This window comes from Prosopis cineraria, unplaced genomic scaffold (assembly GCF_029017545.1).
Source record: "Prosopis cineraria cultivar Desert tree isolate PC_DT_omini unplaced genomic scaffold, ASM2901754v1 PC3, whole genome shotgun sequence".
Taxonomy (NCBI): Eukaryota; Viridiplantae; Streptophyta; class Magnoliopsida; order Fabales; family Fabaceae; genus Prosopis; species Prosopis cineraria.
Window position 1 is genome coordinate 12,832,881 of NW_026555334.1, and position 25,733 is coordinate 12,858,613.

General features: G+C 37.4%; 3 protein-coding genes and 1 non-coding gene across 6 annotated transcripts; 2 read left to right on the top strand and 2 right to left on the bottom strand.

Moving 5' to 3' along the window:
• The first annotated feature begins 3,613 nt into the window (after window positions 1-3,613).
• Window positions 3,614-11,065, top strand: LOC129306663 (callose synthase 11). The gene is made up of 3 exons (XM_054947364.1): window positions 3,614-9,195; window positions 9,561-9,697; window positions 10,424-11,065. Exon 1 carries the CDS (start codon window positions 3,846-3,848, stop codon window positions 9,180-9,182), a length of 5,337 nt encoding a protein of 1,778 aa, XP_054803339.1. The 5' UTR covers window positions 3,614-3,845; the 3' UTR covers window positions 9,183-9,195; window positions 9,561-9,697; window positions 10,424-11,065.
• LOC129307507 (small nucleolar RNA J33) lies at window positions 6,817-6,897 on the top strand. The gene has a single exon (XR_008592400.1). It is a non-coding gene; the product is annotated as a small nucleolar RNA J33 (small nucleolar RNA).
• A 1,058-nt stretch (window positions 11,066-12,123) lies between the features above and the next one.
• On the bottom strand, window positions 12,124-14,523 carry LOC129306665 (uncharacterized). Its single transcript, XM_054947365.1, has 2 exons — window positions 12,477-14,523; window positions 12,124-12,292 (listed from the first exon to the last, which is right to left on the bottom strand). The coding sequence occupies exons 1-2, from the start codon at window positions 14,316-14,318 to the stop codon at window positions 12,272-12,274; spliced, it is 1,863 nt and encodes a 620-aa protein (XP_054803340.1). The 5' UTR covers window positions 14,319-14,523; the 3' UTR covers window positions 12,124-12,271.
• A 2,584-nt stretch (window positions 14,524-17,107) lies between these two features.
• Window positions 17,108-25,256, bottom strand: LOC129305811 (probable ubiquitin-conjugating enzyme E2 24). 3 transcript variants are annotated; one of them, XM_054945922.1, is made up of 10 exons: window positions 24,820-25,255; window positions 23,759-23,846; window positions 22,903-23,662; window positions 21,086-22,551; window positions 20,454-20,591; window positions 19,704-20,141; window positions 19,548-19,611; window positions 18,732-18,871; window positions 18,192-18,503; window positions 17,108-17,751 (listed from the first exon to the last, which is right to left on the bottom strand). In XM_054945922.1, the coding sequence occupies exons 4-10, from the start codon at window positions 22,538-22,540 to the stop codon at window positions 17,506-17,508; spliced, it is 2,793 nt and encodes a 930-aa protein (XP_054801897.1). In that variant the 5' UTR covers window positions 22,541-22,551; window positions 22,903-23,662; window positions 23,759-23,846; window positions 24,820-25,255; the 3' UTR covers window positions 17,108-17,505. The 3 variants fall into 3 exon arrangements, with proteins under 3 accessions (XP_054801897.1, XP_054801898.1, XP_054801896.1); XM_054945923.1 differs by having other exon boundaries at window positions 21,086-22,561; window positions 22,903-23,846; window positions 24,820-25,256; XM_054945921.1 differs by having other exon boundaries at window positions 22,903-23,846.
• Between the last annotated feature and the right edge of the window lie 477 nt (window positions 25,257-25,733).

Below are 25,733 nucleotides of genomic sequence, written 5' to 3' on the forward strand. Positions count from 1 at the left end.
CGAAATTAAAATGAAAATTCATTTATTAGAAAATTCAGCATATAATTACAATAATGTAATATATTAATAATTAAAATAATTAATAATATTATTAACAAATTCAAATGTTGAATGTTTAATATTAAAAACAAAAACAGAAAAAACACGGTCTGTGATTTTTATTGTCAGTAGTACTATCGCAGAATAATTATGACAATAATAATTAATAATAAAAGCTTCCTGCTGCATGCCCAATAATGAAAAATGAGATTCTTTCGTAACTCGAAAATCGAGAAAAACATATGCTACAGAGCATTAGTATATTCCTCCTGACCAAAGAAATCTCCATCGTTCAAAAGAAAACTAAGATCATCATCATGAATTGAAGAACCACGTAATGTGAATAAAGTTATTCGAGACAGGACGGTTGAAAACGCTAGGTAGCGTGTGAATAATATATAAAATTAACTTTCTAACATAATAAGAATGGATAATTGCATTCAAGGCCATCGGAATTAAGATATTTGCAATGTCCATTTGATTCTAAATTTTTTTTACAAGTTTAAAAACTTCATTTACAATTATATTTTTAACTGAAATGACAAAATTACCCCTCACATAACCAACTACAAGCTGACTCTACATTTTCTTCTCTTCTTCTTAATCCACCTCCACCTCCACCTCCACCTCCACCTCAATTTCCTTTGTCTTTGAACCTACTTGATCATTATAATTGTTTGATTTCTTGATGCTTTGCGAACTAAGTTGGCATCGGAATTCTTCTTCGATGTTGCTACCATATAGAATGAAGAAAACAAGAGATGGTGCTATGTGGAGAGTGGACAAGAGTAAAGGGAAAAAATGGTGCATTTCGTAGAGTGAAAAGTCAACACAAAGCGAGGGAGTACCTACGATGCCAAAGAAAAAGAAGCGGAAGCAGATGCCAAAGGAAAAGAAATGGAAAGTCTTGCTTCCCAAGTGCAAGAGCCTTCAACTTAGGCTTGCCATCAAATAATGCTCATTTTCAGGTTGTAACATAGGGTGCATGTAAAATGAATTTTTTGTTGTAAAAAAAAATGCTTTGTATTGGTGTCAAAATCAAAATTGTTGTTGTGATTTGGTTGTTGATATAATTTAACTTGTTTGTTAAACTCTAAGTTGGTAGAGGATGTTCTGGAATGAATCATTTGTTGTGGAATTGAACAATCAAAATTTCATACTTTTGTCAGATCCTTCCTATCTCTTGATCAAGCTTGTGCAAGTAGACGTTGTTTGGCAGGGCTGATAGTAATACACTGTGTGGAATGGAGTAAGGGCCCTTCTCACCTCCTATGAGTAGTCTGGTGGAAAAGACTTTATGAATGGAGCAAAAGAACTCAGGATCTTCAATCTCTTTCTTAAAGATGGGGATGAGTCTATGTCAATTGATAGATTTATTTGTTCATATTAGATATTCACATGTGAATTTGGAAATTCATGACTTGTCCATTATTGTGAAAATATCCTGCTAGAAAAACTGGATTATGTATTGTGAAAATATGAACTTTGTTTTGTTTATATTGAATGTTTAGTTGTGAAAAATAAAAGTTGAGTTTTCGTATGTGAACCTTTTTTTATATTAATTTGTCCATTGCAGGTTCATACAATAGATGGCATGACAGATCTCAAGACTAGCATATCCTCATGCATGTGTTGCTATAAAGTTTTTGCATGGCAGTGTATATGGAGAAGAATCAAGGATTATGCAAAAAATTATCACACTCAAATGACACGTTAGTTGAAATTTGGAACAAGATGGTGGAGAGGAGATGGAGCCTAATAGCAGTAGCTAAAGGAAAACATGATAGGATGACCTTATTAATAGAAGCATTATAATGTAAATGCAATTAGAATTACTTTAGTATTGTGTTTGTGTTATCTTAAGTTTATTTTTTTGTATATAAAATTTCATTTTTGTAAATGGATGTAGTGCAGATGTTGTGATATATATTTGGAAAACATTTGTTGTGGTGTGATAGTTAAATTATTTTCAATGAAATGTACAATTTACTTATGTTAAATTTATAATAGAATATTCATAAATAATATCAATATTCATAAATAATATCAAAAGGTTCATATGTTAATAACATAAGGTTTGTATTTTATACATTATCCATGTAGTTTGGTAACCCAAGTTATCCAAGTGAAATTTATGGTAGAGCATCCATAAATAATATCAAAATTTTATATATTAACAATATAAAGTCCGTACTTATACATTATTCATGTTTTTGGTAGAACTAGAATATATAAGTTATTCTAGTAGAATTCACAACAATATATTTATAAATAATATGACAATGTTTATATATTAATAATGCAAGTTTCGTCTGTATCACACACTTAAACATTTGCGCACGTAATTACTTTTACATGGTTAACTTGTGGCTGTTGTGAGTCAGTTGTACGTCAATTTTCAACCTTGCAATACTCACTGGCAATTCTCACCTTTTTGCTTCACTCCTCCCATCCTTGGTTCAAGAATTTCCAAAGCTTTCTCGTTCTCCCACTTTGAATTCCTCTCAATTCCCATCAAATGTTTCTCTCACCCACCATTTGTAGGCTCATCTTCTGGCATTTCCCTCTACTTTGTTAATCATGCTATCAAAAGTTGTGCTCAGATTTAAATTAGGAATATTGACTATATTTGAAACTTAAAAACTATTGCCTCCTTGCGTTAAAAAAGAACATCTACTTTTGCATTGCATTATGATCCATGATTCCATCATTTTTCGTCTACTCCAATCTATAAGGATTCAATATCATATAATAGTGTCAGAAGTTGAACCAATTTGATTTGAAAAATTATGTAACTCCCACGTACTTCATAAATCGGTGAAAATTTGTTGCCTCATAGTAGTTTTGAATGTCTATATGCATAAAATTGACTTAAAAGTAGACAATTTCCTCATAACATTCCAAGATAAAGAATGGAGAGTGAGGAAGATAAGAAGAAAATATGTAGACAGGCAATAGTAGTTAATTATGTGAAAGGCAAGTTGGTTATTCCAGCAAGAAACATAATTATAAATGAGGTTCTTAATATGAATTTTTTTAAAAAATAATTAGATCTTATCTACAAATATCTTCATTTAAAGGGCTTTGAATGCAATTCTCCCTAATAAAAAAGTGCCAATAAAAAATAATAACGTGAATTACACAAAAACAAACGCCCTATGTCTAGGCATTTGAGCGTCATGACAACACCGCTTGCAATAACCAAATAAGCACGACTTGAACTTGAACAATGAACATGTACTGTTTTTTTACCCCATTTTCGAGCCAAAAATCAAAACCTCACTAATTAAAATTACGTAAAATAAACGTATGTGGTTACGTTTCTTTACTGGCTCACTCAAGACGCAACGCCAACATGGATGCCTTTGAGGATCAGGATCTTACAAGCTGATAATGGCGGACTCCTGGGTCCTACCTTTTGTCTCTTGATCTTTAGTGGGTCCCAGTTAAACTCCCACGTCCAAATATCCTGATTGGAGCGTGAATTACACATCCCGAGCTGCGAGCGCATCACCTAAATTATTCTTGCAAAGAAAAGTGAGCTCCAAAAAGGCACAGTTTTTTATTTTATATTTTTCAATGCCAGCTTTCGTCTGCTTCTCTCTCCCTCTCTCTCTCTCTCTCACTGCAAGCCTGCAACGTCTCGCTGGTCTCACTCACAGTCTTGTCATCACTGCAGCATCGTCTATCTTAAGGCTTTGTCCGGAGACGGTTTTAAGATGTTTGAAGAAATCAAGTAGCTTGGGAAGAATATGGGTTCCAAAACGCTATAAGAAGGATCACGAAATTTCTTTATTTCGCCCACCATGAATTTAAGACAGCGTCTTCCCACCAGGCGTGGCGGTGCGGGTGAGCACGCGCCTCCGCCGCCGCCTCTAGCGGGTTCAGTGTTCAACATTATACCTGTGCATGACCTCTTCATTGACCACCCCTCTCTTCGGTACCCAGAAGTGCGTGCTGCTGCTGCTGCTCTACGCACTGTAGGAGACCTTCCGAAGCCCCCTTTCGTGCCTTGGAGCTCTCACATGGACCTCCTCGACTTGCTCGGCGCCTTCTTTGGGTTTCAGAATGACAACGTACGGAACCAAAGGGAACATTTGGTCCTCCACCTTGCTAACATGCAGATGCGGCTTCAACCTCCCCCTACAATCGTCGATGCCCTGGACCCCGGCGTGCTACGTCGTTTCCAACGGAAGCTTCTTCATAATTACACTGCTTGGTGCTCTTATCTTGGATTAAAGTCAAACGTGTCACTGTCGAAACGACGAGACCCTACTGATCTCAGCCGTGAATTGCTGTACGTTTCGCTTTACCTTTTGATTTGGGGTGAGGCTGGAAATCTTCGCTTCGCTCCTGAATGTATTTGCTACATATATCATTTCATGGCGAAGGAACTTACTTACATTCTGGATGAGCACACAGACCCTGACACGGGTCGTCCGTTTTTGCCCTCAAGATCTGGTGATTGTGCCTTTTTGAAGTCAGTAGTAATGCCTATTTACGACACGATTAAGGCTGAGGTTGATAGTAGTAGAAATGGAAAGGCTCCGCATTCGGCATGGAGGAACTATGATGACATTAATGAATATTTCTGGAGTAGGAGGTGTTTGAAGAGATTAGGGTGGCCCATAGACCGTGAGTGTAATTTCTTTGCGACTACTCGAAAGAGCAATCGAGTAGGGAAGACTGGGTTTGTCGAGCAGAGGTCTTTCTGGAATGTCTATAAGAGCTTTGATAGGCTTTGGGTAATGCTCATCCTTTTCTTGCAGGCTTCCATTATTGTTGCTTGGGAGGGTACAAAATATCCGTGGGACGCATTGGAGAGAAGACATGTCCAGGTAGAGTTGTTGACTGTGTTTATCACATGGAGTGGTCTTAGGTTGCTTCAATCAGTGCTTGATGCTGGGACTCAATATAGTTTGGTTACAAGAGAGACTGTGTGGCTTGGGGTGAGGATGGTGCTGAAGAGCATGGCTGCCATTACGTGGACTGTTGTGTTTGGCGTGTTCTATGGAAGGATTTGGATGCAAAAGAATTCTGATAATATGTGGTCAGATGAGGCAAAACAGAGGATTATTACTTTTCTTAAGGTTGTCTTTTTCTTTCTTGTCCCAGAATTGTTGTCACTGGTACTATTTATTGTTCCACGGTTACGGAACTTCATTGAAGAATCAAACTGGAGGATAGTGTACGTGTGGACATGGTGGTTTTATTCCCGGATTTTTGTAGGCCGTGGTGTGAGAGAAGGGCTTGTAGATAATGTAAAGTACACTGTGTTCTGGATTTTGGTTTTAGCTTCAAAATTCTCTTTCAGTTATTTTGTTCAGATCAAGCCTCTAGCTGCTCCAACGAAGGCTCTTTTGAATCTTAGGGGTGTAAATTACAACTGGCATGAATTTTTCAGTAGCACCAACAGGACAGCAGTTATCTTGCTATGGTTACCTGTTGTTCTTATCTACTTCATGGATTTGCAGATTTGGTATTCAATTTTCTCTTCCTTTGTTGGTGCAACTATAGGGCTTCTCTCGCATTTGGGTGAAATTCGGAACATTGAACAACTCAGACTTAGATTTCAGTTCTTTGCCAGTGCATTGCAGTTCAATCTGATACCAGATGAGCAGCTGTTACGCCCACAATTACCATTGCTAAGGAAGCTCCGTGATGCTATCCATCGGTTGAGACTGCGATATGGGCTTGGTCAACCCTTTAAAAAGATTGAATCAAGCCAAGTGGATGCTACAAGGTTTGCCTTAATATGGAATGAGATTATCATAACATTCAGGGAGGAAGATCTCATCAGTGATAGGGAGCTTGAGCTCTTACAACTGCCACCAAATTGTTGGAGCATAAGGGTCATTCGCTGGCCATGTTGCCTTCTTTGCAATGAGCTACTACTTGCCCTCAGTCAGGCAAAAGAGCTGGAGAATGAGCTTGATTGGTCACTTTGGTTGAAGATATGCAAGAATGAGTATCGTCGTTGTGCTGTTATCGAAGCTTATGATAGCATCAAATTCTTGCTTTTTATGATTCTTAAAGATGGCACAGAAGAGTTCTCCATTGTGAATAACATATTCAGGGCCTTAGATAACTGCATTCAGGCTGGGAAGTTAACGGAAGTGTATATGATGTCTCGGCTTCCAGATATTCATGCTAAGTTGAGTGAATTTGTTCGGCTTCTAATGCAACCTAACAAAGATGTGAATGCAGCTGTAAATTTGTTGCAAGCCTTGTATGAATTGTTTGTTCGTGAATTCCCACGGGTGAAGAAGCATGCTCTTCAGTTGATAGAGGAAGGTCTAGCTCCACGCAGTTCAACAGCTAATGAAGGCTTGCTTTTTGTAAATGCTATTCAGTTTCCTGATGTTGGGGATGCAATATTAAGTATGCAGCTGAGACGACTGGACACAATTCTTACTTCGAGAGACTCCATGCACAATGTACCATTGAATCTTGAGGCAAGAAGGCGGATTGCTTTCTTTACCAATTCTTTGTTCATGAACATGCCTCGTGCCCCCTATGTTGAAAAAATGATGGCTTTTAGTGTTTTGACCCCATATTACAATGAAGATGTTATTTATGGCAAAGAGATGCTTAGGAGGGAGAATGAGGATGGCATCACTACTTTGTTTTATTTGCAGAAGATTTATGAAGATGAATGGAAAAATTTCCTAGAGCGGATGCATAGAGAGGGTATGGAGGAGGATGATGAAATTTGGACAACAAAAGCTATGGATCTTCGCCTCTGGGCATCTTATAGAGGTCAAACATTATCACGCACAGTGAGGGGGATGATGTATTATTATAGAGCCCTTAAGATGCTTGCCTTTCTTGATTCAGCATCTGAGATGGACATTAGGGAGGAATCACAAAATATTGGTTCACATGGCTCAACGAGGCAAAATAATGGTTTGGATAGCTTAAATTGGAATGGGCCTCCCTCTTTACGAAGTCTAAGGAGGGCAGATAGTGGTGTGGTCCCATTGTTCAGGGGGCATGAACATGGGAGTGCACTGATGAAGTTTACGTATGTGTTGGCTTGCGAAATTTATGGGCTGTACAAGGCAGTGAAAGATCATCGTGCTGAAGAGATTCTGTATTTGATGAAAAACAACGAGGCCCTTCGAGTGGCATATGTTGATGAGGTGTCTTTAGGGGGACATGAAACTGAATTTTACTCTGTTCTTGTGAAGTTTGATCAGCAGTTACAGAGGGAGGTGGAGATCTTTCGCATTAGGTTGCCAGGTCCCTTAAAACTTGGAGAAGGGAAACCAGAGAATCAGAACCATGCCATAATCTTTAGTCGGGGTGATGCAATTCAGACCATTGATATGAATCAAGACAATTATTTTGAAGAGGCTCTCAAAATGCGGAATCTGTTGCAGGAGTTTAATGCCTACTATGGTATTAGGAGGCCAACCATTTTGGGGGTTCGAGAGAATATTTTCACAGGATCCGTTTCCTCCCTTGCTTGGTTCATGTCTGCTCAGGAAACAAGTTTTGTGACATTGGGTCAACGTGTTCTAGCTAATCCTTTGAAAGTGAGAATGCATTATGGTCACCCAGATGTATTTGACAGATTCTGGTTCTTGGGTCGGGGTGGAGTGAGCAAGGCCTCTAGAGTGATCAACATCAGTGAAGATATTTTTGCTGGATTCAATTGCACCCTGCGAGGTGGCAATGTGACACATCATGAATATATACAGGTAGGCAAAGGAAGAGATGTTGGCTTGAATCAGATAGCGATGTTTGAGGCCAAGGTCTCTAGTGGCAATGGTGAACAGGTTCTGAGCAGAGACGTGTATCGGTTAGGCCATAGATTGGACTTCTTTCGCATGCTTTCAGTTTTCTACACAACTGTAGGTTTTTACTTCAACTCCATGATTGTAGTACTGACAGTGTATGCATTTCTATGGGGTCGTCTTTATATGGCTCTCAGTGGCATTGAGCGGGCAGTTAAGAATAATGCTTCTGCTACTAACAATGAAGCCCTTGGTGCTGTAATAAATCAGCAGTTTATCATCCAGCTTGGTCTTTTCACTGCACTCCCAATGATTGTTGAGAATACCCTTGAGCATGGGTTCCTTCCAGCAGTATGGGATTTCTTGACAATGCAGTTGCAACTTGCATCTTTGTTCTATACGTTTTCCCTGGGAACTCATACACACTTCTTTGGTCGGACTATTCTTCATGGCGGTGCAAAGTACCGAGCCACGGGACGCGGTTTTGTGGTTGAGCACAAGAGCTTTGCTGAGAACTATCGGCTTTATGCTCGGAGCCATTTTGTGAAGGCTATTGAACTTGGAGTTATTTTGATTGTGTACGCTTCTCATAGTCCCTTGAATAAGGATACTTATGTATTCATAGCAATGACAATCTCAAGTTGGTTTCTTGTAGTTTCATGGATAATGTCACCTTTTGTCTTCAATCCCTCTGGATTTGATTGGTTGAAGACTGTATATGACTTTGATGATTTCATGAATTGGATTTGGTATCCTGGTGGGGTGTTCAAAAAGGCAGAACAAAGCTGGGAAACATGGTGGTATGAAGAGCAAGAACATTTGAAAACAACTGGTATATGGGGAAAGCTATTGGAAATCATTTTAGATCTTCGTTTCTTCTTCTTTCAGTATGGCGTTGTGTACCAGCTGGGTATCGCAAATCGCAGTACCAGTATAGCTGTTTACTTGCTATCTTGGATATACTTGTTTGCGATTATTGGTATTTATATCATCATAGCTTATGCACGGGATAAATATGCTACAAAGGAGCACATATATTATCGGCTAGTTCAGCTTATTGTGATCGTGGTCACGATTCTTGTCATTGTTATATTTCTGAGGTTCACCCATTTTCAATTTATTGATCTTCTAACAAGCCTATTGGCATTCATTCCCACAGGCTGGGGAATGATTTTAATATCCCAAGTTCTCAGGCCTTTTCTTCAATCAACTGTCTTGTGGGATACTATTGTTTCCTTGGCTCGGATATATGATTTGTTGTTTGGGGTTATCGTTATGGCTCCTGTGGCGGTGCTCTCATGGCTGCCTGGATTTCAATCAATGCAAACTAGGATCCTCTTTAATGAAGCTTTCAGCAGGGGCCTCCAGATATCTCGAATTCTTACTGGCAAGAAGTCTGTTTAAGATGTGACTGGAGGTAAATTTTATATCGTGTGTTTAGTTATATGTTTAGTCTTCATCAACTGAAATTTTTTTTTGGGGGGGGGGGGTTGGGGAAGAGAGACCCTTATATAAATAGTTTGATACTTTGACTGAAGTCAACCTGTAGCATTTGAACTGTCAATTCTTGATATTAATTGCATCCTTTTTTCCCTTTAACCGTGATGGAGTGACTGGCAAGTTACTTATTGAAGCATTTTGCATTTAGAGGGTTAGCTGAACCATTCAGTTTTCTACGTAAAGTTGCTCCTATATTGTAAAATGCATGTATGGCTATTGTGATATGCTCATATATTATGGGCATGCAGTTATTTCTGCTGAGATGCATTTGTACATTGCCAGGTTGTGGATCCTGCAGGGGCCAGGGCCATAACTCATAAATGGAGGACGGACACTAATTTTAGACCCAAGTTTGAGGACCACCAGTACTGAAAGCTTTTACATTATCATGATGAATGGATGATTGCTGATAAATCCAAGTATGTACATATTAGAAGAGACAAATTGCTTTCTTAGCGCCACTTTGGTGCTATTTAAGTTACGTTAATCTTTTTGCTTCTTAGATGCTCCATATATACAATACATATGCCCCATATATCACCACTGTGGTATATTCACCTTTCACTTTAACTTAATTTCAGACAGTACAACATTCTGTACAGACCAATTTTAGTTGACTTGTGAGCTTGGATGTGCCAGTTTCTTTGTGTTATAATAATTTTAGCAACAGTACTCTGCTGGGATTCTTTCTCACTGCAACTATATTTTGCTATGCTTAATATGTTTCAGAGCATAGGAATAGAATAGTCAATGACTCAATGGTGGACAAGATGGTTTGAAAAATCAATATAAAGCCTGTTTACAACTGACCATGGCGACTGTTTAACTTCATTATTCTGTTAGATCAGAACTAATTTATATGCTACTCCAAATAGAATGAAGCTTGGTCTAGGTTTTGGTTGTAACTAGGTGGACTATGAGGGTATTCAGTTTCACGTTTCGAACATGAATTCAAAACATGTATTACGTTTGTGATTGTTTGCCAGGTTTTGAGCGTCCTGCGGTTATTGTAGTGACTCTCTTTACCCTTGGTAACTTCTGTCAGAAGAACGTTTGTTTCTACTAACGGCAATTGGCTGTATCATATGGACTTGTTCTTGGTAGAACGTTTAAATTTCTGATTGAAATTTTGCCATGATTTGCAGGTTATGTTCATAAAAAAACTGAGAAGTCTAGACCTCTTCTATACTTATGGCTTATGGATGTCACCTTGACAGTCAATCTGTAAAGAGGGGAGGCAGATCTTGATTTGTCCGCATGTTTTCCTGTTTCTGCTTCAGATGACTTATGTTTAGTATAGTGTGTATTAGAGGTGCATAAGATGATTTGCCTATTTATCATTAACTTAACGGACGACGTGCTGCACAACTTGTCCCTATCGATACCCTCTAACTACAAAGCGCTCACTAATTTTGCAGGCTCAAGGTTACTTTATTAGCATTTTGCTCCATCTAGTTTTGTAAAGCCTTGCCTTTTGGATGCTTTTGAATGTTCCATGTAATAGGAAACTGCCTTAATTTTCGTTTCCTCTAATGTAATTCAATTTGGGAGCTGCAATTTCTTATTAGCTGTTTTTTGGGCTTGCTCGAATGTATTTTGCACTCGAACATGCCTGTTTTATGCTCCATACAATCCCCACTAATTTTCTTGGCATAAGGTTACTTTATGGGCATCTTGCTCTGTTGCTTTCTAAACTCTTGCCAATGTACATCATTACATGTAAGGAAACCACCAAAAGTTCTCATTTCTCTCTTCTGACGTAATTTAAATTGAATTTCTTGGCTCAAGGTTACTTTATGAACATTTTACTCTGTTTCGCTTTTTCTGAGTTCACTAGTACATGTAAGGAATGAGTTTTCTCAATCTGCTGTAATTGCGTGCTTTCTGTTTCATGTTCTTGTTCAAGTACATGTTGCACTTGCCTGAAATGGTCGTCTTAATATTTTGCGTTGGTCACAACTATTTCGCCCCGAGAATGCGTTTCATGGACAACATTATGCTTTTTCTGTAGAACGATGGTACAACCGTTTTGTAGTATTGTTTGTGAAAAGCTGTAGAATTTAAAATCTCAAATGTCTGAAGGTACAGATATGGTATTGAGTTTAGGACTTCGGGGCCCTCTGAAAAATTGCAAGCAGGGAATTATTCAGAACAATACAATTTATATCACAAATCGTCATTACCAATAACAGGTACTTTCTCATAGGAAGAGCTTTCTCTGAATCTCATTGGAAGAATACACCGGCCGCCAAACTTCTGTTGAAGGCACATCAATAGAGAAAACAAAAGTCCACTGCAAGGTATTATGGTGTCCCAAGCTGTGGAATACAAATCCATCCTATGGTTTGCATATATATACGATAAATCAAGATACCGTGCTGAACTTTGACCTCTGTAAAGATCATAAGCATGAGGCAGAATTCGAACAATGGTTGCTCCTACATAAAAAGATGATGCGAGAACCTTTCCTTCTGAGTTAAAGAATACGTTGAATAGTATCTGGGGAAGAAGAAAACCGTCTAGGAACAGACCGGCCAAAGATTTGAGATCCTCCCAGAGGGAAGGGGGCCTGAAAAATGGTTGTCCATGGGATCGGTGACGCGATAGTCGAAATGGCCTGAATTTTTTCAGCTGGGAATTCTTCCATCTGTTCAACAGCCAAGCTGTCAATCCACCAGCAAGATACAGTGGTAGAATTACACAAAGGACCTTTCTCTCAGAAACCCAACAACCCGGCTGGCTTATTTCACCCTTTCTTGAGGACCAAGTCAACTGGAGAAGACGCAACTCCAGAAGGAAAGCTACCATTGTTACCATCCTTATAACTACTTCATTCACTTCAAGCCAACCTCCACTTCCAAGAAAAACATTCTGTTGGCTGTGGTTTCCCATGATTAAGGCCTCAAAGTTCAACAGCAATGGTATCATGTGTCCCAGAGTAAGAAGGATAAGCATCACAATGCTTATGTAAGGTAGCGCATCTGGATGCTTTTTCACGTAAAGGAGTTGAATTCCTACAAATACACAAGCAAGTGTGTTCGAAATCAATAACAAAATGATTTCAAGATCCATTCTCCAAATGGATGCTTCCGCTTGATTGGTGTAAATGGAAAACGAGGACAACCGAAGGGGCTCAAAATAATAAGGATCAGATTTATCTCTTTTGCTTTTAACAGTTCCTTTGATATATTCACTAACCTTCGCATTCAACGGAGGAAACTGGACATTAATCAAAAGTTCACAATCCAATGATTCATTCTTCATCAGTTGCTTGTCCGTCGATCTCAGATTCCGGCATCCTATCATACACAGAAGTCCTATATTACTATTGTATATTCCTTCAGCAAAAATAACAACTTCTCTGGCCGAAGCACCCCCACTATCAAACTTAAAATTAGCTGATGGCTTGAAGCTCATCGTGTAGCTGATATTCAACAAATTACTATGGTTGTCTAATTGAGCTATATGTACTTTTTGGTTGGCCCTTGTCAACATAAGTGAACCCCCATAAAATCTACTGTCAAAAATCTGTTCACTAACAGAGAGTGGTGATGAGTAACCTTGTGCCACTTGTCCTTTGCTGTTTCTCACTGACATGCTGAATCTCATATCAGAAGAATTTCCATCTGGATACATCTTTCCCTTCCCTCTAGCGGCCTTGTCTTCTGTACAAAATTTTCTTACTGTATCAATTTCAGTGTATTTATACTGGAAATCAAGGGGAAGTCTTTGAACAATTAAGGAACTCTGAAATTCAATTTTACTTAGTTGGCCAGATTCATCAACCGCTTTATTGCTCCAAATTTGGCCCAAAATAGTACTTCTGTTTCTTAAAGACAAAACTGAAGGGAATCTCAGTGTAAGCTTAATTGAGCAATCTCCCACATAAGCATTATTGAGTGATTCTGAGAAGTTCAAGATTCGACATGCAACTGCACAAAGTCTGTGCCTTTTCTCATCCCACGTTCCCTCAGATACTAGTGTTGAAGTAGGATTAAATGGAAACATTGTATCTTGATAACTGGGATCAGGAAAACTCAGTAAAATCTGAACTTTTTGCCTTTCTGCACATCGAATGCCATAAAAATACATAAACTCGGGTAAATATCCAGCATTTGCACCAAGAGGATTGCAATCATCACCGTGACAGTTACTTTCATATTTCAGTTCGAATAAATCTGTGCGTTTATTAAAAACGGTACAGGCACCTTGACTGAAGTTGTTGAGCGGTATGCTTTCACCATCTGCTTCAGCTAAACAACCAACATCATTGTCTTTCCCCCCAATACTGTACTCGTAATTTGAACTCTGAGACAAAGCAATTATTGAGATAGGCTCGAAGGAAAGCAAGTTACTCAGGCCATCAACGCTTTCAAGTGTCCCATTAATGAAACTGCTGAAAATGCTCGATACCAGCGGGTAATTAAGCTTCAGAATAACATTTCTTACTTTACCATTAACATGCGAATCCGTTCCGACCATACAAAGCTTCCCAGAAGATTCAGACCACAATCCATGCAGCGCAAAGTCTATACCTGCTCTCCAATGCGTTATTCTGGGGCGCCGGTAAGCTTGTCCTCGCAAGCTGCGGAAACGGTTCTGTAATGGCTGCATTTCTCGGTTCCGGAGATGCAACTGCGCTTGCACTTCATATACGCCATCCTTCCCCGTTTCGTGAACAGACTGAACCACAAACCACGTATGCTTACCGGCAGAATGTGAGGTCTTATTAAAAAGTCGATCGCCGCCAGAAAAGTACCCATATCGAAATCGAAGCAACTTAGCAATGCCAGGAACATCGCCAGTGTGAGGCCGCAACGCAGTAATGGGGACGATTTGATTGCAGAGACGAGCATATGTACTTTCAAAATTCGAATCTGAGAATGTGGAGGCCACAGAGCAAAAGCTGCATAGGAAGAAGAAAACGAAGAAGATGTTTAACGGAGATTTAAGGGAGTTTGAAGGGTTCACGAGAAACAATGGCCAGAGAAGGGCAGCAGTAGATCTCAGAAATGGAGAAGGAAGTGAATCGGACTCCATAGACGAAACTGATGAAGCTGCGTCAAATCACACAGGTGATATCGAATTTTCTAGGGTTTGCATAATTGCATTGAGATCGAAGCCTGAAGAATCCTCGCGTCTAACGCGAAGCGTATTTGTCAATTGCAGAATCTTGAAAGAGAATGGCTCGCTCGCGTCATAGTATAATGATACTTATTCATCCGCGGGCTGTGGCTGGTGGTTTGATATTAGTATTCCTTTTCTTATAAAGCAAATGAAAACTTTTTTTTCGGTAGTTAAAAAAAAAAAAAAAGTTTATTTCTCTTCCTTTCTCTTGCATCATGTTCTTTTAATTCTGATTTTAGACCTAAGATTTTTTTCTTAATCTAATCGAAGTTACCTCTGTCTTTATTATAAAATACTTTCAACTATTTTGTCAGAATTAAAAAAATTATTTAAATTATTAAATTTTATATGCCATTGGGCTAGGCTTATTTGGTTTGGTGGTCATCTTGAGTAAAAAATGAAGAAATCTTTGTTAAGCAGAATTGAGGATTGGTGTGCTACATGGTCAATGAATACTAACCTTTCTAATATGATCAAATGTAGAATAGTCACTACTTGTTAGTATATTTGAAAAATTTGTTGCAGGTTTGCTTTAGAAGGTAAAAATGTTGACGTTGTTGAAGTGAAATTTCTAGTTGACAGCTTCTGTGTGTGAATTTAATGACATGTAGAATTCTATTTTTGTGGTTAAGACTGATTAGAGTAAGAAAATTAAAATGCCTTGGCATTTTCCTAATAAAGATGAGATTAAATTGAATTGTGATAGGGCTTTTGACTAGGAAAAAAGTTGTTGTGGTATTTAGATTGTTGGGAGGGATGAGTTGAAAAATTATGAATGGTGTAAGTGAGAAAATGATAGGCTCTTTAATTTTGATGATTGAAGTTGTAGCTTTGAAGAGTGTCTTATTGCTAGCTAAAGAGATTTAGAAATCAAAGACTTCATAGAGAGGCACTGTGAGGTTTTACATAAAGATGTTTTTAAGGGTGTGACTGTTACTTGTGATTGAAAAATAATTTGTATTATCAATGATATTTGTTTCTTACGCCCTTTTATGAAGAATTGTTATTTATCTCTTGTTTGCAAGAATGTTAATGTTAAGAAAAAGATGGAACTAGCTAATTTGGTGTTAACCTTCCTCTGTTTTGGCTTGAATTTTGCTTTTTGATAAGATTAAAGTATTGAATTTTGATGTTGCTAGTAGAGGTTATTTTTTTGTAAAGAAAAATATTGATTGATGTTTAGTTTATTGTTTCTTTTTTGGGTTGGATATTTTAGTTTATTTGAATTGTTTTTACCTTTTGTTGAACTGGTTATTGCTCTTTTCCTTTTTAAAGTGCTTTGGTATGTTCGGTTGTATTGGTAGGTTTTTTGTTTTTAGTGTTTTTTTTCCCTTCGGATTTTAGTGTGTAATTTGATTTTTTGTGATTAATAAAATTGGATCTTTTCTAGCCAAAAAAAAAAAAGGTCATTGCATTTGTCTAAACAAAGAATACGTTTTTAATGTTACCCTATCTAAATAAAAAAAAATTCAAATTTGTTTTATATTTTCTCTCATAATAAATAATTTTAAATAGGAATAATTATTAAAAATTTAATTAATACATCACTAAGTGTCATATGTTAAAGACTTAATCTTTTTTAGAAAGTATCTTATAAAGACTGGAGGGAGTATTTCATTATAAAAAAGAAACTCCTTATATGAAAAAGAAAATTGGAATAAGTTATTTAACTTCTTGCTTTTGAAACACTTTTTTTTGGCAAAAAAAAACTAAAAAAAAAAACAACACTTTCTTCTTGACATAGAAATCAGAAACTCCATAGATGTTAATGGTTTTATAGTCTGGTATCATGTAAGCCTTTTAACCTCGTAATTTCAAATCACTAATCTTTGGTTCCTGCACTCTAATTTTTTTTTTCAAAGAAAAAAGAAGACAAACAGATCTCTTGCTTGGTTAGATTTCTTTCCAACCCAATGGATGTGGCACATATAATAGCGGTCTGAGCCCTTTAAATATTATTTCAGAGTTTGATTACTTGAAGTGTGTATGAAAAGACATTACTTGGGAGAGAATAATATTTTAAATGGAGCTCAGATTCCTCAAAAGATTAATCTCACAACTGTTAACTGTGAGAATACCATAGGCAACAAAACAAAAAAAGAAAGAAGAAGAAGAAAGTTTTCTTTCTCACGGCGTAGAGCTTCCCTGGTGAATTCATTTCATATTTTTCTTTTTCTTTATCTTCTTTTGGTAGCATAATGTCGTCTCAGATTATAAATGTAGATCTATTATTTGAAGCAACAAACACACGTAGGTTCCAATGTGTCATGAAACAATAGGTTTTTCGTCTACAAAAGAACTTTAATTTTTAGCTTACATGCTTCACATTCAATCTAATTAGTTTTCATTCTCATTATTTCCTGCAAATTTTTAGAGAGGTCGATACAAAATTTGTAAAATTCATCTCTCAAGTGAAGTTTTTAAATTATATATTCATCTCTCTTTAAAATTGACCAAAACAAATCAAGATGGTCCATTGAAGTTTATAACGACAAGCAATTTCAATCAACAATGGTCCGTCTAAAATATTTTAGACTACAGTGACAGGAAACAAATATTTTGTTTTTTTAAAAAAATCAAAGATTTTGTAATCAATTTAAAAAACAATACAATTATTACCTTGAACTGCTAACTCCAAATTTGTCAGTTACAGGAAACAAATATTAAAGTCATAAAACTTCGATACCAGGTTATCAAACAAATGACACACCAAGCAAACCACTCCTATTATTCTGCTTCAAACTTGATATTTTACATATAAATTTTGAAAGCCATAGTACTGATACACACACACAAGGTTTTATTGACACAACATCAAACAACAAAGAACAGAACAGTTGTGTTTGAACAAGCATACATAGGATATCATACAAAAGATACAAGACCGCTTATTTATATCACACATACGGTTCGAATGTTTTGGTCGGGAAGCTTGGTGGTCATTTGCAGCTTGGCACTTGGAAGGGTTTTCTCTGCCATACCAGAAAGCCTTCTAAAAGACAGAAAGAGATAGGAGAGGTGGGACCCACATGGGTGAGTCCTATTGAACTCAGTTTTTCTTTCTTCATCTCACACATCTATGGAAGAGAATCCATGATGGTTACTTCTGCAACTGAACGAACTGGCTGCAATCAATTCCTTTACCGGAAAAAGCCTCGATAAGCTTGGGGAGGAGCTTAGCGAGCATGATTCTAAAACCTGTAGAAGTTCCCTTCTGATTTTGGTGCATGGTTTTAACACTTTCGAAAGCACATCCAATCGGAGCTCCTTCGCTATACGCCTTACAAGCGAGAAGTATGTGTTGTGCACGTTGGCCGAAGTGCTCTTCCACAAGTGCCTCAAAATGCTGCAACAGGCATCATTGTTAGTGACAACTCAAAACTGAAGCATCTCTTGTCATTTTTCAAACTGCTATATGATTAAACTATTATATAGGGCCTGAGGATTTATTACCAAGTCAACATTTTTACTGACCAGCACTTCATATAATACAAGATTTCAAGGGAAGTAACATGTCTTTTCTATTTCCATCATCATAATGATCCTCTATGAGAAATTACAGATTCCATGTGAACATCAACATTATTCCAAGCTATGGATGCAGCAGTGTCCACTTTATTTTTGATTTTTTAGTTCCCACCAGTATGGAAACACATGTTTCATGTTGCACAAGAACTAACATTCAACATGTGAGCAATAGGCCAAGTGACTATTAATCTTTGTCTACTCTTCCTATCTCAATACTGACAATAGAGGAAAACTTTTGTAAAGAAGCAGTCATTTCACCTTGGGTGGTTTTCTCAGTAGATATAGCATTGATTTACAGGTGACAAGGAAAGCATTTTCATTATAGCTCACTGAATTCTTCTCTCCCTCGGCTCTGCCAATCTGCTGGTCATATCCAGCCTCATTGAAATAAGGCTTTTCATTAAGGACAAGGGCCTGCAGAGAGAGAAGGACTTGAAGAATTGTGGAGGCCCCCGGGTTCCACATTTCGCTGCCTGTACCGGTCCATGTATTCAGGAGGCTCAGACAGACTTTCCCTGATTCATACAAATTAGGGTTTAATCTGAGCCCACCCGAATTGTAGTGCACCATCTGCATGTGATTTCAAATGTCAGCAAGAGTTTATTGAGATATAAACCATACAACTTTATGTTAAATGCTATGCACAAGAGCAGCAAAAAGCATGGAGAAAATTGAATGTTCATTTCAACTAAATAGACTAAGCAAGATTGAGGAGTGCTAAATAGAAGGCCTACAATGCATCAAATCATGAATGAAAAGAATTGAACAAGCACCACAAAATTGAGTTCAAAATCTTACAGGAGGTTCATTAGGATACTCAGGAGGAAAACAAACATCAAAGAAGAATAAGCCATCATGATAAGGAGTTCCTGGTGCACCAACGACCACTGCTTGTAGGAGATCCATTCTTTCTTCAAACACACGGACATATATAGTTTCTGTTCAGACCAATAAAGGTCATATAAGTGCATTTACAGAAATTAATTTACACCATAAAAGCATTGGCAGAAATTTACAGAATAATTAGAAATTTTAACAAGCAAATCAACACATTAATTTTCAGGCTTTCTTTTCATTTTTTATCTTCAATGACCAACAAAGGTCAGATAGTGTTGATTAAATTTATGGATTCCAACTCTTGAAAAATGGCATTCCAATACTTTTCTTGTTTATCTTTACACCGACCATCATTTTAGTCTTAACTTTGCTGTTATCTACTGATCATAAGAATCAAATAATAAAAGATGCCATGTTCCCCCCCCCCCAATTCAAAACAGTCTTCTTTCCAGAGATTAGCAAGCAGTGGTTCCCATGCAGCTGTATGGAAACCGGTGCCGGATGCTCAAATTTAAAAAAGAAGAACCGGAAAACAAAAAAAATGAAACACGCAACCTGGAATCGAATTACATTACTCATGAATTATGAATAACACAGGCCCCCATGCAGCTAAAAGAAATGATAAGCACTATCAATCCATATTCATAAGGTGACAGAGACCTACAATAGCAGTGGTCCAATTGAATTTGCACCTAAAGTTTCAATTTGATTGAACAACAAAAATCTGCAAGGCAAATGCAACAATGTAGTTCAAGCACAATAAGGAAAATTGCACACCTGGAAGATTTCTCTCTAGGATGCTCCATTCTTGCTGAATCCTTTTCACCCACCCTCTTTTTACCTATGAAAGAAAACAAGGAGAGGAAAACAAATTAACCTCAATGTTTTCAGTGCCAATGTAAAACTTTAAATAATAAAGAGTGAAGTACTAACCTGAGACGATGTCAACCCTTTTCGCTCATCAAAGAAGTGGTGGTCTGAGCAATTATCTATTATATCAAACTGCTTAAACCGATTTGAATTGTTGCTATTAGTAGAAAATAGAAGATCTTTCCTCTCTGAAAACCTAATAACATCCCTATCTGCAATTATGTCTTCAGTAGACTGCAATTCACTCATTGGATTTGCTTCAGTGCAGAGTTCACAAGTTTCTGAAACTTCTTTCTTATCAAGATTTTTAGATTGATTTCCCTCCTCAGTTGTAGGGACTAAAGAAACTGCTCGTGAAAGTGATGTTACACCAAATGTTTGAAAAATGCTGGCCTTAATGCTGGAGAAAATTTCAATGGCAGCTCGGGGAAGGGAAAAGGTACTACATTCCCCTGGATGCCTTTCACAATGCACTCTATCACCGGCCAAATCTAACAAGCCCTGATCATCAAAGTAACAATCAGCTTGTGATTAGATAATTTCAATTGATAAGCCCCTAGTTTTCAAGGATTTATCAACTAGAAAACTTTTCACACTTTAACTAATTTTTGTGAACATTGATGACTATTTTTTAAAAATGAGTTTGATTTCTTGTAATTTTACTGGCTACTAATAACTAGATTTTTTTTCTGAGATCTATGTATTTCAAGTTAATTGATACTACGCATTTTAAATTATTATACGAGAATTCACATGATACATTTGTGGATGAACAGAAAGATGCAGACACCAATACACAGAAAATGGGTTCACCTTTCCCTTTCTGTCAGAAGTTAGATTTCCAATTTCCGACATCTCTTGAGTCAACTCCTCAATATCTGCTTCATAAGGAACAGGAGTTTCAGTTGAACCTTCATGCTTGTCAATTCGAAAAATTTCATGAGGTGCAACCTGTGGGGAAAAAAATCACATATGATTGAGGACTTCCTGAATTTGAAAATCAACAAATTAACACAGAGATCAGAACAAAAAAAAAAAAACAGATTTTTCCAGATTATTCTTGAACGGCCGATGCCAGCATCCAAATAAATTATTGTAGATGCCAGATGTGATTGTCTGGACCGTCAAATATATCAGGTGCAGTACAACTTAAATGGTTGTATATTATTTTGACTGTTACTACCAAAATGCAGATTGTCACTATGAATAGATGCAATGCTCTATTACACCCCAGGGCAATGGAAAAGAATATACGAATTAGAAGCTACAAGTCAACCCAGGTTTCACTTTAAAAGATTAAATATGTCTTCAAAGAGAATGAGGAGTATCACAAAGCTTATAGGAAGACCTAGAGAGAATATCTGTCATGAGTTCTTCATGACCATATATAGCAAGCAGCAATCATTAACAACATATTGAGCACAGAAATAAGATGTCATCCATACCTTGGTTGCTAAACCAGTAGCCCATTTCACCTCTACAAAACCATCTTTGAAACCAATAACATTGCCAATACAGGACAGGTAACAGTCATCAGGGAACTCATTCTGATAACTGATGTGGCTCCTGTCTATAAGAGCAGCCTCCACATTCAAGTCAGTTGTTGACTTTGCTTGATCTTTCTCAGCTTGGTAACCAAGCTGCTTTTGAGCCGCCTTGAATACAATATCACCAAAACAATAGGAGTAGTCTGGATGCTCTATGATTTCATAGGCACTCACAGTTTCCTCCATCCTATCTCCAGCCAAATTCTCTGGCTCAGATATGGAAACAGTATTCCATTGTACCTTTATAGTACGCTCTTTTGCATTCATAAATTGAACAACTCCCCACCTTTGACTGCTGGGCTTAGGATGATCATCAGCAGTACCTTTTTCCAGCACAAACTGCTGAGGCCAGAATTCATGAGTGTCTATGACATTCACCGGGAGTAAAGTATGGGGATCTGATCCCAAAGTGTGCTCACCATCCTGCCATACAACATCAACTTTGGTCCTTATTTTCCCAATTACAAAAAGTTCCCCAATATTGAAGTTAATGTTTCCATTTTTATATCCTCCTGCCATAATGTGCTCCTTAGTAAGACCCCAAGTAGAAGTGTTTCTGAAGTTCTGTTCCATCTGTTCCTTAGGGTCTGCCACTGTAAGCATGCACCAGTCACCAAGCTGCCAGTTTGCATGTGAAAAACATGACAGCAAGGTCAAGTTTTTGGAATCTTGCCAGCATGGGGGTGCATTTACAGTAAAATCAGGACCCATGGGAACAAATGCAAGCCAGTTAACATATACTAAATCTGCTTCAACAGAACAAACGGTTCCTTCATCTTGACTGTCTCTCCAAGTTCCACATAACCACCTAGCTGACTTAGAAGAAGTTGAGGAACTAATCCTTACTCTCTGCCCTGGATAGTATGGGTACTGCAAGTCTTCAAGTAAATTACGAGTCAGAGGCAAGATCTTATCTTTCTCCAACATGGTGACCTCACATTTAGCTCCATCATCAAATAACACAGTTACTTTGTCCACCACCTGTTGAACTCTTCCAAGCCATGGCCCCTTAATCACATGATCACCTTCTGAAATGGAGCGAATTTTTAGAAGCCTCTTGGAGTTTACATTTTTTAATAGTTTTCCACACACACTTTCCAAATCCACAAACACATCAACGCCTGTAATCCTGCCCATCTGTCCAGATGGGTCAGACAAGGAGCAAACCACATCCCCATGAACAAACGCCCTCTCAAATGAGAGGAAATCATCAATTCTCCCAATGCTTTCCTCTAAACTGGATAGTATGCTCCGAGCTTGCCCAGCATATAGAAAATCAATTTCCTCTTGATCCTCAATGCTGCTGCTCTCACTGAAAGTCTCCCAGTCTGAATCCGCAATGTGCATATCCATCTATGATAAGCCTGTCTTAATCTATGCGTATTAAAATTACTTCAATAATTACAAGAAAGTAATAAGGATGAATAGAGTTTAAGTTCATAGACAGGTATCCTCACCAAATTTTGGATAGATGAAATTGGAATTTAGGCCTAATATTTACCGAGTAATGTCTTCAGAATCAAGCATGAAACTAACACTGCATAGCTTTTTTAGTTATTGGAAAGATATGTGTTTTTAAAAGAACATTGACAATCAGATTTCCTTATTTAGGGAAACCTTTAGCCACTTGGAGGAACTTGTTTGAACAACAAAATTTCAACAAGTTGACGATAGAGCAATAGCAATCTAGAAATAAGATACAAGAAATCTCTTACCTCAAACAAATTAGAGCACTAAAACCCAGTGCCAAACTGTGTTTCCATCAACAGTAGGTATTTTGATATTGATCGCAAAGGATAGTAGTCTACAGCACAAAAAATTTCCAATTGATGCTGCTTTTGCCACAAACTGTAATGTAGTTTCTCCAAAAAGATTATGTGAACCACCTAAAACTGGAGATCTGATGCCAAAGGAGATTTGCCCATTAGGGTCAATAAATGCGAGTCAATCCAGGACTCATAAATGCCAAAGGAGATTTGCCCAATTGAAATGGACTTTCCAGAGGAAGAAATTATCAAGTGAGGCTTCCAACACCAGAAGGACCAAGGACCTACAACCTTCAGATATCTCTTTCTTTTTTTGGGGTGGGGATTTTTTAAGAAAGGAATTCAAGAGGCTGGAGATAGCAAACTGGGTAACCAAATATGCCAAAGGAGATTTGCCCTAGAGATAGGGAGGAGGACTGAGAGGTACTACCTCGCTATGGTAATATTTTGAAGGAAATGACAATTTATATATATATATATAGAGTTACTACCAGAAATCTAACAAACGTAGAAGGAGTAACTTTTGCCAAAGGAGATTTGCCCGATACAGCTGAATCTTCAGACACAAATAAGAGCTGGATAGGTAAGAAATTTGTCTCTTCCAAGAATGGATGTTAAACAGCCAAAGGAGATTTGCACCATGATGAAGCCAAACACTTTACTCTATCTGCTACCAACGGAGACCAATTAACACCAACAATCAACAGAACTACAGAGTTGAAACCAGGAACGCTTAGCTATTTCACAGAAAAACCAATCAAACTTAAAATCTTCTGCAATTGATTCCCAGCAAGAGGGCATTTACCAGATGACCTGTCCAAAAGAACTCTATGAAAGCTCATTGCCATTGCCAAAAGTGCAAGGCTCCTGTTACCATATCATTTCTTTCAAACCTGCAAAAACATGATTGGTGTGTATTCCCTTCAACTTATTTATTGTGAAAGAAAATGGAAACAATCAAAGAATATACAAATATAGAATCCCAATTCAGGAAGAAAGAGAAGAGCTGGGGGTGAGAAAAATTGGTTTGCAAATTTGACAATTTTTAACAGTACATCAAAGACACAGCTAAATAATATTAGAAATTACAAAAGTTAACTAAATAATTATCTTAAAGTTCCTTTCATCTTTGAGTCTTGACAAGCACACAGTTAGAAAAAAATACAAATACATGCATACTTATCTGCTGATTCAGTAGAAAATCTATTTATCACCCAGCATAAAGTCACTTTATGAGGAAGCCATTGCACCAAACTCAAAAGATTTTTGTACAACAAACACCCAAAAAAAAAAAAAAGACTTCTGTACAACAAATGAGGGAATGACAAAAATGAATCGTGATCCATCGCCTCTCTTTTTATTCGGTTCATGGAATTGACCAAAAGAAAAGAAAAATAAAAAAGAAGATGAAGGATATAAACCATTCATAATTTCTTTCAACCAAATTCATGCCTTTATGCTAGTCTTTGATGAATTAAAACAAGCGCCCCTATGAATGATTTTTGGCTTATATTCAACCTACGGGAATCATACGAATAAACTTATAACATCACTGAAGAATAAGGAAATCAACAGTATCTATCCGCCATGATCAAATACCAGAATCCTGTATAGAAATTAGTTCACACAGAACTTTTGGAGAGCAATTCTGTGGAGAGTTCTGCAACTAAAAAGATTGAGCTCTCTCACTAGAAGGTCAGACTGAGACTCTTAAAATGCATGATGGAAGAGGGGAAAAAACACTCTCTTTTTGAAAGGTGGAGTCTTCATAAAGTAACCCAAACTTAAAACCACTAATCCTAAGCCCCCCAAAAAATGAGTAAATCCAACCAAAGGACAGTGATATTGCAGAGTAAGGGACTTTACCATTTTTGCCTTTGAACTGATTAGACCCGTATAAGCCGTCAAACTAATACACCCAAGAAACCCCATCATTCCAAAACCAAAGAAAAGTGAACCCAAATCTTTCTTCCAGCTTTCCAAAATGATCTTGCGCACTTCTGCTCTGTATCTACAATTTTCACGTCTGATTGGAAGATTGGAAAGGTGGGTGTTCTTCAGATAGGCCTATTTCCACGCCCAGTCCCACCATCCTCCACGCCATCACCGAACTTCCAGACCATTGCAAGGAAACGCAACGAACCTTCTACCTCTCTCTCTGGGATTGTGAAAGCTTTAATATTTCGAACTTAGCGAATGGGGCCTTGATTCACACATATAGGCATAGCAGGGGATTATTGGAACCAAAATGGGAAAGAATATTCCGAACAGTATGGGACACAAAAGCTTGTCGCTGTACAACTAGAGACAGTTAAAATTTGTTGACATTTGTACCCTGAAGCCGCTAAATCTCTCTTTTTGTTCCTTCGTTTTGTCTGTCTCCTCTCCTTTCCCTTTCTGATAATGATAGTATTTTTTAACAAACGAGTTCAACAATTAAAGAAACGTACTCTCTGGTTCCAACCTAAGAGAATGTCTTTGGTCATTAACGTACTCTCATGTCGACATTTAATTAATTGACAAAGTAATTATTTAAAATTAATGCTTCTTTATTTCATTTTTATAAGATAAAATTTTCTAAAGTACACCATTAAAATAATTTTAACCAATTTATATCTTAAAATGTTTTTATCTTTTTACTTCTTCCGCCCTCAACTAATACTTATAATTGTTTTAAATTTACAACAAGATATTAAATCATGTATATTTGTGAAAACAAAAAATTACATTGTTATGAAAAAAATTTTATAATTTACAATGCTTATACTTTTTTTTTGGAT